The following is a 17,966-nucleotide window of genomic DNA, read 5'->3' as shown; positions in this document are numbered from 1 at the left end:
CCTCTCTTTATCATTCGAGGTCCGTTTGTGCCGTGAGATGCCTTATTCATCCTTGTAGCCCTAGTACTTGGTTCAGTGTGTGCTCACTAAATATTCAATGAGCAGATGAATTGTGCAGAACCTGAAAATCAGCAGTGTTTTATTTTAACTGAGCAAATTCTTTGACTCTATTATTTCTATATGCATTCTATTAGTTTTCAGTAATATTTCCCTTTATATATATATATATTTTTATTTTTTATTTTTTATTTTTTTTTTTGCTGAGGAAGATTCACCCTGAGTTAACATCTATGCCAGTCCTCCTCTATTTTGTATGTGGGTTGCTGAAACTGTTCACAGGCTAGGTCGATTGATCCCCCTGCAAGATACACTTGAAGGTTAAGTAACTACAGATCTCGGCTAATCCCGTATAATCTGCTGTTACTAAATGGCTGTTTACATTCCTGGCACACCAGCTTCTGGATGCTTAGGATTTTGTTTTTACCTTTTGTTCAAATAACCTGTGAAGGAGCGATGCGTCTCTTTGCACTTCTGTGCGTTGTGCTTAGCTTTTTGGAAGGAGTGAGCTGTTCCTGTCCTTCTCAGTGCTCCTGCGATTATCGGGGCAGAAACGACGGCTTGGGATCAAGGTACGCTTCTCTCCTTGCTAAGTGTTCTGATGATTCCGAGAAAAAGGGCTCAAACCAGATGGCCTTATTTTGAAAGCAAGTTGTCCATCAGAAATCAGAGGAGAGGTTTCATTTACATAAGCTTGAGCTTAATTGTGTTCGTACTGGTTGCCCACTCCTTCACTGTTTTCATTTTGAGTGGTTTAGCTCTTAAAAGCCCCTCAAATTATTTGAGACTCTCAGACACATTCTGTATCACAAAAATATTAATTGCACTTGTCACAAAGCATCCCTTTCAGGAGGTCAAATGTGTGTGGTCAGCTCAGCCAGATTCGAGAAAGCACAAGAGGGCCGGGCCCATCGGGAGGTGCCGTGACAGGCCAGAGCATTTGCTTCCAGGGTTTTCTGTTTCATTTTGAGAGTTATTCATGCCAACTGGATAGAACTTAGGAAGTAGGAAGGAGCATCACAAGAGTTAGAGAACTTCATAATTAGAATTTTTCACTTTAAGATATTGCAGTTTACAAAGAAAAGAAGTTTGAAGAATCCAGATCAACCCTGCCTCCTGCTGGCACCTTGGGGTCTCAGAAGCTATTCAACCTCTGCGTTGCTCTGATGTCTACCTGTTAAATGAGAACAGTTACTTGTAATATGTGTGGATCCCTTTAGATAGAATTAAATGTAAAACAGAACTCATATTAGCTAAACATGGTAGACTTTTTTTTTTTTTGAGGATCAGATTTTTTTGTGACTTGGTTGAAGTGAACAGTGAGACTCTTAAAAGTAATTTGTTAAAAGAATCACCCAATTTGTCTTACAAATTTAAACAAATAATAAAAACATTTTTGAGTAGTTTGTTTTGTTATTGTATAAACTTTACTTAACCAACTCTTGGTATCTTTTTGAGATATTCACTAGGTTGGTAAAGACAGTGAGAAGAACTTAAGACTTAAAGACCTACTTGGCAAAAGATATGCAGCAGTTAATGACTCAGGCTAGGGTGCTTTTGAGAAAACAATCATAGAAATGCTTTCTTCTCCGTGGTGGCCCTTTATTGATGGATATTATAAAAATCAGAGCATATTATGCCTGGCAAGAATTCTAGAAATAATCTAGTTTGACCACTGTCATTTTATAAACGAAGAAACTAAACCCTATAGAGACTAAATGACGTGTCCAGGGTCACAGTGTTGAGTTGATGCAGTGACTGGCTGATAAGATGCTGGGTCTTTTAGCTCCCAGTGCAGGCTTTTTTGCATTACAGCACACTGGAATGCTGACTTAATGAGTAGAAACCGGATCATCCTGGTATAAAGTAGCACTGAAATTTGTGATACAGAATAGAGATGAAGAGGAAGAGGTGCCCCTAGAGAATTCCAGTGATTCCATAGGGTCTTCTCCCAAAGTTACAGAAAGGAGATGATGCCACCAGTACATTGCAGCTTTATGCTGCTTCCTTCTCTTACATTATAGGCTGGCTTTTAAAATTCACTGATTTAATGTGATGTGTTTTACTAAATGGCTGTGTTATTGTTATTATTTACTACATGTGTAATGAATTATAATTTAGATCATGCTTTGCAAAACTTTTTATTGTTAATTTTCAGCCATCTAGTGGGGATGAGTATATAACGGGAGATAAATAGGTCTTTTTTCAGGTTAAAATGAATCCAAATTCTCTGATTCTTCCTACTTTACACCCACGTATGGGGCAGGCTTGTTTTTCTATGCCTGTTTTCCACGTGCCGCTAAACAAGATCACAACATGACTTGCTCAAGGTAATTTAAGTTAGTGAGTGGTAAAAGGAATAAACTCCAAGTTTCTGGTTAATTCCTTAGGCTGAAAGCAGTGCATGGGTCACCTTGTTAAAATAGAGCTTAACTTTAAGCATGTAGTGTGAACATTTGCTCTTTTTTCTTTCTTTAATTAAGTGATCTTCTTCAAAAGGATCAATTTATAGCTTCAACAGGGGATTCCCTTAAAGTGGGTCATTTCCTAGAGAGGTGAAAGTGTGCACTTTGGAGTGGACGGATGTGGGTTTGAGGGGTGGCTCTGTAATCCACTAGCTGTGTGACCTTGGGAAGTTACCTAATGTTGCTGGGCCTCCGTTATTTCATCTGTAAAAATGAGGTTGATGATAATAATAGCAAACACCCACTGAGTGCTTATTATGTGCCAGGAAGGTGTAAAATTTTATATCTGTTTCAATTAGTCATCCTAACACCTCATATGGGGCAATGAAGTTGAGAGATTGGAGAAGTGGCCACAATCTCACGGCCACAGAGGAGCCGTCAGAGCTTAGATTTGAACCGAGATCAGCCTGACTCCAGAGCTGGTGCCTCTACCTGCAACCCAGCGTCTACCCCCTAGGGCTGCCATGATGATTACAAAAGGGATGGTTGTGATGGGTGTGGCACAGGCCTGACCCATAAAGAGCTCCATCAATATAAGGTTGAACCACATGAAACTGCTGATATCTGATCATTTGTAACCTACAAAAATGGCCATTTCGTGATTCAACCTGGAAGAAGAAGATGATGACAAATTACTAATGAATAGGTTAGCCAGGCTGAACAGATATTTTGCAAAAACCAGCAAGGAGTGAAAAATTAATGCATGTTTCAGATAAGGATTATTTTTTCAAATGAGTCTCAGAAAGCAGGTTTCCTTCCACTGTTCTTGTGACACTAGGTTGGTGCTATGTAACGACCTGGATATGAACGAGGTCCCTACGAACTTCCCCGTGGACACAGTGAAGCTTCGCATAGAGAAGACCGTCATCCACGGGATCCCCGCCGAGGCCTTCTACTACCTGGTGGAGCTCCGGTACCTCTGGGTGACTTACAGTTCCGTGGCCAGCCTTGACGCTGGCAGCTTTTACAACCTAAGGCAGCTGCATGAGTTGCGCTTGGATGGGAATTCTCTGGCTGCTTTCCCTTGGGCCTCTCTGCTGGACATGCCCCGTCTGAGGACCCTGGATTTGCACAATAACAGAATAACCAGTGTGCCAAATGAGGCGGTCAGGTACCTGAAGAACCTCGCCTACTTGGATTTATCAAGCAACAGACTAACAACGCTGCCGCCAGATTTCCTGGAGAGCTGGTCCCACTTAGTTACATCGTCTAGAAGCCTGGACCTCTCACCAAGAAGAGTTATTCTTGGTAAGCTCACCCGTTTCTGGGCTTCTCAGGTCCAGATAATTTGCTCTGCGTGCCTTCAATTGTCCAGTCTTTTCATGTCTATTGAATTTGGTCTCTTACTCTATACTTGCCCTTTTGATGGTATAGTACTTTATCAGCTAGGTCAATTTGCCTGTCTACCCTGTGTAAGGTGTAATGTTGTGTGTGTGTTTGTGGAGGGAGGGGAGCTGGCCTCATAAGCTGAGAGACTATCATTGCTCTTAGAGAGCCTGGAGCTGAATGACGAAATCTACCAACCTGCCCTGATTCTTGTGAGCACACCAGTGCTCCATATTCTGCCACACCCAACCTTTTGCCCTGATCTCTTTTTATCCCTTCATCAGGCTCTTCAGGAGTGAGAGAGAGGTGTCAACATCTTTATGAGGGGCAGTGGTTTAATTAGTTAGGAAAGTAGCTTCCACATTTTCTTAATCTCAAAAGAAATGGTGGAAACACCAGTTATTTTACAGGCCTCCAATGGGTCTGCTAATGGATTTGGTCTCTAAGTTTAGCTGTGATTAGTTTTGTATGTGTTGATCCTCACTTTGTTTAGGTTCTATGGGTATTAGCCTTGGGTTCTTAAATGTACACTCCTTCCAGTAAACCTCTGTCTTCTTTCTTTGTATCTCCGCATCGTGCTCTGCACAGTGCTCTGCACGTGGTGCATGCCAGTGAACGTGGTTCCCTGACTGAAGTCCGTGAACCGAGACCCTTCTCAGGGGTGTCTGTGGACAGGGAGGCCTTTCATCCTTTTGTATGAACCACAAGCCTGAGGCTTTGGTCAATCAGTTTGATTTGCTAAAATTTTGTTCACTCAATAAGGCTTTGTTGTCAGTTCACAAGTTATGTCCATCATGGCTGCAGAAGAGGTTATGTTTCTCAGAAGCATGAAAGAACTAAGTGTTTGTCCAGTGAAATGACAATAAGCCTTTTGGAGTGAGAAGCAACCAGATGCTAAATTTGTGCAGGCAATCCCTACTGACCAATATCACATACTCAAATATTTGCTGAAGTAAAGTATAAATAAACTAAAAGATAAATTTGCAATTTTTTTTTGATAAAAAAGAAAATGCTGTGACAGCGTTTAAATGGTTTTAGCATTGCTTTTGTTGAAATGTAAATGTGTTTTGGTGCTTATGAGACTAAAAGTATGAGTAATAAGAACCAGATAGAAAGAAGCAAAATCACGTAAGCTTTTCTTATATAGCAGTTTTGTCCACTGCTTATCTAGTCCTTCAAACATTTTTGATTAGAGAATAAAGGAAGTATTGTAGGATAGGCTAGAGAAAAAACGGTTTAATTTAACAATAGTTGTGGAGTCCTTGTTATATACACTGTGATAGGCATCATGTAAACCTATACTGTAGTATTTATTTACTTTATTTTAGCTGCTAATTTGATCCTTATGAGTAAGGCTAGTAGTTAGAGATTGTCTAATTTAAACATTCAGATTCTATTTCTCTCTATATTTTTCTAAGTTTCTTTGGAAGCAGTTCTTGGTTCTAATAGAAGTACCCAATGAAGATGTATAGTATAAAATAAATCCAATTACTAAATTACTAGAAATAGCTTTGTAATGATTAGTTGCAAATATTACCATGAAGAAGTAATTTATAGAACATTAATATTTTTCCCTTGTGAGTTAAATCTGGATGAGAGCTGAGGGATCAAATGAGAAGGGGTTATGAAATTTCATTGTCCGTGGAGAGTTACCCACAGTTTTACATATGTTTTAGGGTTCAGATTCTCTAAAAGCAGTAACATGAGAAAACTTTTGGTATAACAGTAAATTTAAAAAGCAGGGTATGTAATTGTATATAAAGCATGATTACAATTATTCAAAAATGTGCAAAGAAAAAGACTGAAAAGATACACTAGTTGGTTAACCGTCCTTTTTGGGGAGTGGGACATCTTTTGATTTTCTGTATTTTCAAAGTGCTCTGCATGACTATGCATTATTTTTATAATAATGATAATAAACATGATAATAAATAATGGAAGATATTTTGAAGCATGCCCAGCCGTGGGTGGCAGGTGACCTTGGCAAAGCCATGCCTACCTTGTAACAAAAGGGGAAAGAAGTGCCGCCCTCTCAGAAGAGGGCTGGGGCACGCGTGTGGATCACACACAGAAACATGCGCTCTCTCAGCTGGAGTACGGAGATGGGAGACTTAATCCTTCTTGCTCACAGGGCTGGAATGAGAACGTAATGAGATGTTTTATGAGACAGTTCTTTAGAATACAAGGCGGACAGTCTCTGAGGTTATGATTTTAGATCACCAATAATCCACAGCAGCTGTGACTGAGATGGGAGTGTCTTATGAAGAAAGACTTCTCTACTTCGGCTCTTTTGTTATTTTAACTATATTTCAGTCTTCCAATTTTATCATTAAAATATGGTAATGAGAACTAATTCTAGATTTTCTAGAACTCAGTGGTTAACTGTAGCAATGATATTTTTCCAGGTGCCCTGTAGAACTTTTTTGTACTATTATCGTGGGATACATTGTATTTAATTTTATTGTCCTGTGTTTGTTGTTGTTAGCAGATGGAGGTTCTATTTAAAATAGTAAAAGTAATAGCTAACACTGATGGAGCGCTTACTCAGGGCCCAGCCTGCTTCTTACACTGTGCAGATAGAGCTTCTTCCAGTCTCGTGTTAACCCTGTGGTAAGCACCCTTTCATCCCCATTTTATAGATGAAGAAATGAGGTGCAAGTTAAGCCACTTGCCCAGATTCACTCACCACCTAGTGGTGGAGCGGGAGTATGAATACAGGCCGTTTGGTTCCAGAACCCACATTCTTCCCCTCTCTTTTGTAATGCAATTTATGGTATGTAATAACACCAGAGTTATTTTTCTCATATATGCATTACTTTACTGATCTCTTTAAATCATGTATTTATGTAATAAAAAAAAATTTAGGGAAAGGCTTTTCCTTTACTCCCTCTCTCTTCTGCATGAGTAAAAATATCAACTTAATAATATTGTCCTTTAATGTATCCATAAAAACATAAACTAGTGTCCTGCAAGTAAGTATTTAAATTAACCCTGAAACCAGATTACATTTTTGATTTGCAATACAGGTAAATTTCCATGGCGTCTTTCTCAAGAACAAGCAAATGTTTACACAGGCAGACTCAGTAAGGCCTAACAGTGTTTGTCTTGGAGGAAAAAGCCTGCAGTAGGAGAGGACATAAAATGCTTTTCTGAGTGCTTTTTTCACTGGTGCCCAAATTTGTTCAGTTGTAAACCTGGGCTCTTCTCCTATTCAGAATGGAGTTTGCCTGAAGGGCAGCAGCGCCCGAGTATTCCCAAAGAATTTTCTAAAACGGCATTAATTTAATTCAACAAATACTCCTCAGTCCCCGTGAGTGTGCCCGTCCTTTGCTGGGCACAGAGGAGACAAACCCCATAGTTGGGGCTTACCCTGTGCCAGAGATAGCATTCGTTTCTCTTTTAAACTTTTTCGTAATTGAGGAATTGGGGTATAATTTGCATACAGTGGATCTTAAGTGTACAATCGGGTGTGATGATAAATGTATACACCCCCAAAACCCACACCCTTATCAAGATACAGAATAATTTCATCACCTCGGAAATTTCCCCTGGCCCCTTCTCAGTCCGTCTCCTCCCAGCCCAGGCAACCACCATTTATTTTCTATCACCATAGGTTAATTTGTCTGCACTAAATTTCATATAAATGGAATCATATAAGATGCACTCTTGTGCCTGGTTTCTTTCACTCAGCATTGTGTTTTTGGGATTCATCCGTGTGCATGTATTGGTCGTTCCTTATTGCTGAGTCGTAGTCGATTTTATGAATGTACCAATTCATCCTTTCTCCTGTTGTTGGACACCTGGGCTGTTTCCAGTTTTTAGCTATTATGAGTTAAGCTGCTATTCACAGTCTTGTGCAAAGCTTTTTGTAGCATGTTTTCATTTCTCTTGGATAAATTCTTAGGATTGAATATATATAGGATGGTTATATATATAACTTTTTAAGAAACTGCTGGTTTTCCAAAGAGGCTGTACTATTTTACACTCTAACTAGCACTGTATCACAGCCTACCTGCTCCATATCCTCACCAGTACTTGATGTTGTCAGTCTTTTTCAGCCATTCTTGGGGCTGGGTGGATCAGAGAGTGGTGTCATGTTGTGATTTTAATTTGCATTTGCCTAGTGACTAATGGTGTTCACCATGTACACATTTGCTTATTGGTCATTGGTATATTCCTTTATAATTTTTTTTTTTTTTGGTGAGGAAGATTGGCCCTAACATCTGTTGCCAGTCTTCCTCTTTTTGCTTGAGGAAGATTGTTGCTGAGCTAACATCTGTGCCCATCTTCCTCTACTTCGCGCTTGGGACGCTGCCACAGCATGGCTTGAGGAGCCGCGTGTAGGTCCGCGCCCGAGATCCGAACCTGCGAACCCAGGGCCGCCAGAGAGGAGCATGTGAACTTAACCACTATGCCACTGGGCTGGCCCCATATTCCTTTATAATTTTTTAACGTTGTTTGTCTCTTTATTATTGAATACAAGTGTTTTCTCAGTTATGTGCATTATGAATATTTTCTCCAAGTCTGTGGCTTGTCTGTACATTGTCTTCATGGTATCTTTGTCAAGAAAGTTGTAAATTTTGTTGACATCTGATTTACCAGTTTTTTTCTTTTATAGTTAATGCTTTCTGTGTCCCATCCAAGAAATATTTGCCTACCTACAGGTCACAGAGATATTCTACTTTCTTTATGGTTTTAACTTTTATATGCAGTTTTTAGCTTTCTATTCTTTGCTTTTATGTTTGTGACTGTGATCCACCTCAAAATAGTTTTTGAGTATAGTGTGAGGTAGGGGTTGAGGTTTATTTTTTCCCCAAACAGATGTCCTGTTGTTCCAGCACCATTTGTTGAAAAGATTTTCCTTTCCCCCTTGAACTGTTCAATACCACTGCCTCCACAAAGTTGACTAAGGCATGGTCTTTGCCTTCAAGTGTTGATCGTCTGCAGAATAACTTTTGTACAGGAATTTATTGCTGACTTTTCACAAAAAATAGCACGTTTAATCCAACTACTGTGGAAAACATTACCCTTTTAGAAAAAGGAGAAGGCAAAGTTCATTTGCCCCTATCCAAGAATAGTTATGTAAATTAAATTAATGAATGCAAATTACCGTGCTTGTGGTTGGTGTGCTGCCTTGAAGGAATGCAGAACAAGTCACAGTTTAACTCCAGAGGGTTCTTGTACCTTTGTCCCCAGAAGAGAAAACACCTGATGTATGTGTTCAAGACTCAGATCACTATTATTATTCAGGTTTTATTTTTTTCACCGTTCAAGGCTTATTTGGTGTTTTAGTTGGTATGACACTTGGATTGTTCAGGTTTTAAAGTTGTACCTTTGACCTTAGATATTTCACAACTGAAATACATACACATTCTATTTTTGAGGGATTTAAAAATATCTTCCTGGTTTACATAACTTTTAGATATAACCCATTGGATTAATTTGTAAAAGAATTTTGCTTCATCATTAACGCATTTTTGTAAGTTTCAAAGCGTGGGTGAAACTGTTAGTGCTATAGCTGTTGGGTCTTTGCCCATTTGCACTCCAGACCTTGCTGCTTTGACATCTGTGATTTGTAGATAACAGTATTTATTGCTGCCACCCATGGCTCTATATGTTTCCATGTTTTTAGAGGATGAAGAAATGAGTTATGGTGGAAGGAGTACTAGATTAGGAGGCTAACACATCTGGGACTTAGTCAGGACTCGAAGCTTCTTACAAAGTCAAGGCAGTAATCTCTTTGCGCTTTTGTGTTCTCTGGTGTGAAATTGGAGGAATCACACTAGTTTCCTGAGGTCAGTATAAGACATGCACATGGTGGCTGAGAATGAGAACTTTAAGATCAGGATACCGATGTTCAAATCCTGACCGCATCCAGCTGTGTGCCCTTGGGCAGATCCCTAAACCTCCCTAAACACTGGTTTTCTTCTCTTTAAAATGAGGATGTTACTAATATTACCCACCTCATGCTTTGTCAGGATTGGGGTAGACAAAGCCCTTAGCATGCTCAGTACTGTTGGGAGACAGTTCTCCCTGGTCTCTCACATTTCTGCCTGTCTTGTGAGCAGAGGCAGGCACTGACTGACTGCCTTGTGTTCTGAACTGTCTTTTCTAGGACGTTTGTGTAGAGAACCATTTTGGAAGGTAGAGATTTGTCTCCCTCCAGAGCAAAGGGTAGGCGTGCTTACTGCCCGGTATGATAAAGACAATGTCTCCCTCCAGAGCTGTGAGTAATAAACTATCCTTTGTCTCTGACCAGGATCTTGTGTCTTCTGCCAACGTCTGTAAAACTATGTGGCAAATCGGGACGACTTGGTTGCTCTAAATAGGGTAAAACTCAGACCCTTTACAATTCTTGACAAGTGCAGTATTTGCCACATAGGAAGCAATCTGTAACTGTTGGCTTGTGTTGTTATTACTTTATAAAAAAAAAATCTGGCACAATAAGTGTTTTGAAAGTATAAAGTACACTTTACTACACATATTGCACATATAAATACTACACATATTAATTATTACATGACAGAATGAATTTTCTGTTTGTTGGTAGGTGGGATAGAATTCAAAGCAATATTAGAGAACTGGTCACAGATTCATAGGACTAAATGTAAGAGGAAAAAGTTCAAGGCAGTTCACTCATGGAAGAAATGCAACTTATGAGATAGAACATTAAAAAAGGTAAACTTTTACCAATACTGGCAGAAAAATATGAGCCAGTCATAAAGTGCTATTATATTAAAAATAGGCATTTATATAAAACTAGAATTTATGAATGAACAGTTAAATCTTCCGCCATGGTTAGAATTTTTTTAAATTGCAGTTCTGTCTTTTCTCCTTATGAATCAAGGTATAATCCATTCCATTAGTAAAAAGTCACACCCACAAATCTTTGTGAGAGAAATCCTTTTCACCCTCAGGCTTCGGGTGAAGCTGCTGTGGGACATCACCCTTAAGGTCCTTAGAGAGACTTCTGTCTGACTGAAGGCTCCGAGCACCATCTTAGACCCTTCTGAGATCTTAGCAAGTGATTGTACAGTCCCACCCACCCTAGACTTGTTTTTTCTCTGAAGCCCTTTCTTTTTTTTTTTCCTTTGGTGAGGAAGGGTAGCCCTGAGCTAACATCTGTGCCATTCCTCCTCTTTTTGCTGAGGAAGATTGGCCCTGAGCTAACATCTGTGCCCATCTTCCTCTCTTTCATATGTGGGATTCTGCCTCAGCATGGCTTGATGAGTGGTGTGTAGGTCTGTGCCCGGGATCTGAACCCTTGAACCCTGGGCTGCCGAAGCAGAGCACGTGAACTTAACCACTACACTGCTGGGCCAGCCCCCTTTGAAACCATTTCTTAATTTGAGAACTTTGGAGAGGCTTGGAGTAAGAAACAATTCTATTATTGAACCTAGCAAGATTTGGATCCTTTGTATTTATCGGTTCTTCCTTTGGCTCTTGTCTCTCCTTTACATTTTACTATGCACAGCAAGGAGACACCAGGCAGGAGTTTCAACACTGTGTGGAAACGCCCTTAGCTAGAGCATGCATGTCACTGAGTATGTTTTCCACTTTCTAGGTTAACCACAGGTGCCGGTGTTGCTAAACTTTCTGCCACTCCATAACAAGGGTCCCCTTTCCTCTAGTTTCCAGTAACATTTTCCTCACTTTCCTTTAAGCTCCCAGACAGCCCCCTTGAAGGCCAACTCACTTGGGCTAACAGTTCTGAAAGCTGAGGCCGGTCCTGGAGGCACTTGCAACGGAAGCTGACAGCTCACTACCCTTGCTGCTGACTGTCTCTTGAGGGGAGACTTGAGCAGCCACTACATGTGACATCCATGCCAAACCATGTTCTAGCCTTGACTAGTCTTTCCAGTCTTCTCTCCTGACGCTGCTGCCTCTCACTCTATGGTTTGCTCCACAGAACTTATACTACCTCAGCATGTCTTCACACCACACAGAACAGTGACACAGTGCAGGCTGCGTTAGGTGCCTCTCAGCACCCTATAATACTTAAAAAACTGTAAGTACTTTAATAGCACCCTAGAAATATGTCTATCATGGTATTTATGGCACCCTATGGTACTTGGATTCAAATCTTGGCTCTGACGCTGATGAACTGTGTGACTTTGGTCAAATTATTTTGAAAAAATTTTTTTTTTTTTTTTTTAATTTATTTAATTTTCCCCCAAAGCTCCAGTAGATAGTTGTATGTCATAGCTGCACATCCTTCTAGTTGCTGTATGTGGGACGCAGCCTCAGCATGGCCGGAGAAGCGGTGCGTCGGTGCACGCCCAGGATCCGAACCTGGGCCACCAGCAGTGGAGCGCACACACTTAACCGCTAAGCCACGGGGCTGGCCCATGGTCAAATTATTTTGTTTCTCCGTGTCTCGGCTTCTTCAGCTTTACAATGGGGATAAGAATACTCTCCTCCTCATAGGATTGTTGGGATGAAATGAGATAATGCAGGTAAGTGCTTAGAGCAGAGCCTAGAACAGTGTAATTGGTCAGTAACTTGGCCATGTGTTGATGATCTGAACCGACAGGCTGTGCTCACTCAGCGGCTGGATTGCAGGGCAGAACTGACAGAGAGGTGCTTCGTTTCATCCCTCAAAGCACGTCTGTTCTTAGGGAGACCGTGCAGACACCTGCTTCCCCAGGAGGCTGTGACATAAACTGAAGTCGTCAGAATAAGCTTTTCAGCCTTTTCCTCCCCTCTGGTTTAGGTCTGCAGGACAACCCTTGGCTCTGTGACTGTCACATTTCCAAAATGATCGAGTTGTCAAAGGTTGCTGACCCCGCTGTAGTGCTTCTGGACCCACTGATGATTTGTAGTGAACCCGAGCGCCTGGCAGGGATTGCTTTTCAGCGGGCTGAGTTGGAGCAGTGTCTGAAGCCGTCGGTGATGACCTCGGCCACCCAGATCACGTCCGCCCTGGGCAGTAATGTGCTGCTGCGGTGCGATGCCACAGGCTTCCCCACCCCGCAGCTCACGTGGACCAGAGCCGACAGCTCGCCGGCTAACTATACAGGTATTCTCTTAATGCAGGCCCATGAAACAGAGTTTTCAAGGGTCTGAAATTATCTCATGTGTTTGTGTGGTTTACAATTGGCTGATTAATTCTAATAAAATATGCCAAAATTATTGGGTGGAGGGAATTTGAAAGGTTCATTTTATTGGTTAATATTGTCCTCAGTTTATCTGACTACTGACATAGATGAAATCAGACAATCTGATTTTTTTCTTAGATAGAAAACAACACAATCCAGTGGATGCTGGTTGCAGATAAGGCCTTTGTCTTTCTGCATCATCTTGGATACAGCTCACGTTAAAATGTATGACCATTACGATTTTCTTAAAAGGGATTTTCATACAAGTTTCTCATTTTTGAATGATTATTTAAATATTAAGTTATGTGCAAACCTTATTAGAAACAAAAAGTATAATTTTTAGAAATATTGGTTACATACATTTTCAGATCCTACTATGACCAAGTCAATGCTTTGGCCTTAGTTCTATAGTGATAGTCTCACTATAGACTTTTAAAACTCTTTAAAATTAAATTTAAATCGAGATTGAAATAATGAAACCTGATGAAATAAAAAAAATTCAAGGCCTAATATTCCTACAAATAGAGAGTAAACGGCTCACAGTTTAAGGTGGTGAGTTACATTTTGGGCTATTGAGACATTCAATCCAGTATTACCCTTCAGAAATCAAGACAGAATGGAAATATGTTAGATTTTAGTGTTTAGGAAAGTAAAATTCCAATTTTGCAAAACTATGTATTATTCTGCAAATAAAAAAATCCATGGTTTAGATGTTTATCTAAATTAAATATAAAATGAAAGATTGACAATACAAATTATGACTCCTCCATGCCAGAAAATGATCTGCTGTACCTTCTGGCTACGTAGATAGATGACATTTTATTACAAGAAAAAATATTTGGGGAAATATTTAAGTAAGGTCATGTGATAAACATTTTATAGAGCTACAGTGAGTTAAAATTGGAAGGATCTTTCAGATCATTTTATCTTATCCCCTTATTTTAAAAATACAGAAACAGAGGCCTAAAGACATTAATTGACTTGTCTGAAATCACATACTACTTAGGGGACAAAAGTTTACTAAACCCAGGTCTTCTAATTTGCAGCCCCATGTCTTTTTAAAATACCATTCCCCATACAGAGCTTGTGGCCCCTGGCGTGTCCTAGACCTTCACGTAGACAATTCACAGAACCATCACCCGCCATCAGAGATTTGCAGTGTGTCATTTCCCTCTCGGCTTGTGTCAGAGGGATGCATGTAGAACCAGATAGTTGCTTCAGTTGGCATGTTGCTTGAGTTTTTCCTTTTTCTTCCCTCACAGAGTATGTATATCTTTTTCTTCCAGTAATTCAGGAATCTCCAGGGGAAGGAGTCAGATGGTCCATAATAAGCTTGACAGGCATTTCATACAAGGATGCTGGGGATTACAAATGTAAGGCCAAAAATTTGGCTGGGATGTCAGAAGCTGTGGTTACTGTGACAGTGGTGGGTGTTGTCACAACTGCCACCTCATCAGACACTTCTGAAAGAGGAACTGGAGATCACCCTGAGCAAGAGGTCCAGCCAGAATCTAGAAGATCTCCGTCCATGCTTGGTCCCTCGTCATCTCCCTGGCCTTCTTCCTCCTCTGCTTCTTCCACTCTTCTTTCTACTTCTGCTTTGTCTCCTCCCTCCATTGCTTCCTTCTCCTTATCTCCTTTCTTCTCCTCCATTGTTTCTTCAACGACAGCTCAAGGCACTGGAATTTCAGCAAGCACCACCGTGGCTGGCCGGCAGTCACTCCCGCTCTACCCAGGTGGGAAAAGAAATTTAAAGGTGGAGATGAGTGGAGGTAAGCTTCCCCCAGCTAGTGCAAGTAAAAAAGAGTTGGCGTTGTTGGATCGAGCACTGTCTGTGGAGATGAATGCCACAGTAGAAAATCTCAGGGTAGTCAGTGAGACTGAACAGAGTGTGACTTTGGTGTGGAACACCATCAACACCATGCCTAACTCTGAGGTGAACGTGTTGTATTCCAAGTATGGTGAGGAGGACCTGCTGCTGCTGAATGCAGACTCCAGCAAGAACCAAGTAACTATAGATGGCTTGGATCCTGGTAAGCAATACATAGCATGTGTCTGTCCAAAAGGAGTGCCTCCCCAGAGAGACCAATGTGTCACCTTTTCTACTGGTACGGTGGAAGAAACAGGTGATTTTCAAGGGTCTGTCCTTATCGTGGTGAGCGGTACTGCCTGTGTTGTTGTCTTGCCATTGATTTTTTTCCTGTTGTACAAAGTTTGCAAACTGCAATGTAAGTCAGACTCCTTCTGGGAAGAGGATTTGGCAAAAGAGACCTACATCCAGTTTGAGACCCTGTCCCCCGGGTCTCAAAGTGTGGGGGAGCTTTGGACGCGAAGGCACAGAGACGATTCAGAAAAGTTGCTGCTTTGTTCTAGGTCAAGTGTGGAATCTCAGACGACTTTTAAAAGTGAGGGTTCTAGACCAGACTATTATTGCTGAGGTTTGACAGCTCAGGCGCACGTGAACTTGACAGAATTTCCTCCACACAATTAAGGATCTGCGGGTGTCGTTGACCCTCTGTTTGGGTGACTTTGGGGAAGACTTTCACATCCTCCATGAAAATCACAAATGGAACACTTTTAATTGTGTTTAAAAAAATACCATGAGACTTCTGAGCTGAAAGGACAAATAATTTTGATTTTTGTTGTATGGAAGATGTCCGTAGAAATAATTTTTAGAGTAGTGCTTAATAAGTTATTAATAGATTTTAAGGTAATGTTTTAGTTCTTAAAAATAAATTTATATGAAAATAGTTGTGAAAAAGTGAAGTCTGAATTTTAAAAAGATGGTCTTTTGGGCAGTGAAGAAAGATTAGTGTAACCAGCTGTGCCTTGATGTTCATTCGTGTTCAAAGTGCTTTCTGGGACCTGCCGTGGACATTTGCTGCCATTGCCTGGTGTGCAAGACGGGGAGGATGCAGAGTTTTGCGTTGACTAAGGTCGAATCCAGCCCAGCGGAGAGTGGGGGCTCTGGCTCTTGGCACTCTTAGGCACTACAACACTGTGTGGTTGTATTCATATTGCAGTAAGAACAACTTTTCCCTTGTCCTTAGAAATACAGGTATTAGCAAAAATAAGTTTAAAAAGAGGATCACGGTAAATAGTAAGGTCATTTCAACAAATAGTAACTATTGCATTCTAATACATTTGCTAACTGACTGTATGGGTATTTTTTTAAAAAGGTGCTCATTTTAAAACAATCTCTTTAATATTTTGATATTTACTCTTCTTTTCTCTCTCCCTCTCTTGTCTCCCTCCCCTCTTCCTTCCTTCATTTCTTTTTTTCCCTTCTGCTTCCTCCAAAGATATTCAAGTAGCCAAAGGACTACAGCTCAGCTGTTTGTCTCTTGCCATGTTGTTTTGATTTCCTGGGTAAAGAGAAGAACTTGGAAAGTCTTTTTAGATCCAAAAAGCATGTTTTAGGATTTTGAAAGAGCAGCTTCAGTGGATTCATTTCGTCAAACTTTCTACATTAAAAACATCAGGGAAATTGAATTGGAGTGGGTCACATGAACAGAGAGAAAAGGGGATTCATAAATAAAATTTAGGTTTTTTTTTTAAAAAAAAGAAGTATTTCACCACCCTTACTAAAGATTATTCCCTTTACATTGAAGATTTTGGCGTATAGAACAGATTTATAAAGGTATGTCAGAAGTCCTGAAATATTCTGAGAAGCAAGTTCTAAGAAAATACTTTATTTTGTGTAAGAAACAGATTGCCTTTAATGTAACACATTGTGGAAATTATAATACAAATAGCTGGAGAATGAGAAATTGTTTATTCTAAATGGCTCTTAATTAAAAAGAAAAAATAGGGGCCCGCCTGGTGGCGTAGTGGTTAAGTTCACGTGCTCTGCTTTGGCAGACCAGGGTTTGCAGGTTCGGATCCCAGGGTGGACCTACGCACCCCTCATCAAGCCATGCTGTGCTGGCATCCCATATACAAAATAGGGGAAGATGGCCACAGGTGTTAGCTCAGGGCCAGTCTTCATCAAGCAAAAAGAGGAGGATTGGCATGGATGTTAGCTCAGGGCCAATCTTCCTCACCAAAAAAAAAAGAAAAGAAAAGAAAAGAAAAAAATAATTCTAGTTTAGCCATAATCCGCACATTAGAAGATGACCAATATGGATAGACAGCCCACTCTGAACTCCCCCATTTCCTCTTTTGGTATAATTTCCTTTCCTTTCCAGCCTACTTGTCCTTGGTGCTTCCATCACTGAGTGCATTGTCTGATGAGCTAACAGTTTTTAATTCAGTATTCATTGTTGGGATTTGTTAGAAAAATACCTTTTGCAGATAACTTTGTGTTAGGTTCAAATTATGTTAGATCAACTTATTTTAGATTAAAAGATTGCAAAAAACTTGCATTTCTTTACTCTAAACATATCATGAAATTTCATTGCCATATTTAAAGGGCTTTGCCAAAATACTGCAGGAGAATGTGACAGACTACTGAGCCAAATGGCACCCATATTGTACAAAGGCAGGTTATTTGTCAAAAAAGGAGATAAATTACTGACTGCCCTCATAATCAAAATCAAGTGAGGTCTGGACTTAATTTTGACCAGCGAGGAAAAGCTGATTGGTGATATGGAGGGGAGAAAGCACCTTTGTCATCTTCAGCTTGGTCTTGGCAGTGAGTTGCAAGTAATTTGTTACTAATAGTGAAAGAACTAAAATTATAAATCATCTGCTTTCTAAAAATACATACGTTTGAGTGTAGTCAAGGTTATCCTGATGATATCATTGCTCTTACGTTCTTACAAGTGTGCTTTCTTGAGTGGGAGAGAAAGGCTGACATGATAGCGAGCAGCATGGAATTCCCCGTAATCAACAGCCTGTTAATCAATGTCACCATGAGAACTGTGGATGATACATAGCATAACTGATGTATAGCCAATATATGTGGCAATTAGACATGATTACAATGTTTGACTTTCAGACATAATGTATTTAAGGTTTGTAAAACTTGGGGTGCACGGTGAGGGTGTGTCACATGTGAGACTATCATCAATGATGTGCT

At 40.3% G+C, this 17,966-nt stretch overlaps 1 protein-coding gene across 1 annotated transcript; it reads left to right on the top strand.

Moving 5' to 3' along the window:
* The first annotated feature begins 203 nt into the window (after positions 1-203).
* LRIT3 (leucine rich repeat, Ig-like and transmembrane domains 3) lies at positions 204-16,969 on the top strand. Its single transcript, XM_014784615.2, has 4 exons — positions 204-629; positions 3,301-3,770; positions 12,562-12,867; positions 14,233-16,969. Exons 1-4 carry the CDS (start codon positions 463-465, stop codon positions 15,381-15,383), a joined length of 2,094 nt encoding a protein of 697 aa, XP_014640101.2. The 5' UTR covers positions 204-462; the 3' UTR covers positions 15,384-16,969.
* Positions 16,970-17,966: the final 997 nt, after the last annotated feature.

Source organism: Ceratotherium simum, chromosome 12 (genome assembly GCF_057802395.1).
Source record: "Ceratotherium simum simum isolate JZ-2026a chromosome 12, ASM5780239v1, whole genome shotgun sequence".
NCBI lineage: Eukaryota > Metazoa > Chordata > Mammalia > Perissodactyla > Rhinocerotidae > Ceratotherium > Ceratotherium simum.
Note: the sequence above shows the minus strand (reverse complement) of the source record. Positions and strands in the feature narration are given on the sequence as shown.

Excerpts from the sequence above, each read along its gene's own strand:
- LRIT3 (XM_014784615.2), top strand. The coding sequence starts at position 463 with ATGCTTAGGATTTTGTTTTTACCTTTTGTTCAAATAACCTGTGAAGGA. Across the intron at positions 630-3,300 it reads AACGACGGCTTGGGATCAAG|GTTGGTGCTATGTAACGACC; the intron begins GTACGCTTCTCT and ends TTGTGACACTAG. Across the intron at positions 3,771-12,561 it reads ACCAAGAAGAGTTATTCTTG|GTCTGCAGGACAACCCTTGG; the intron begins GTAAGCTCACCC and ends CCTCTGGTTTAG.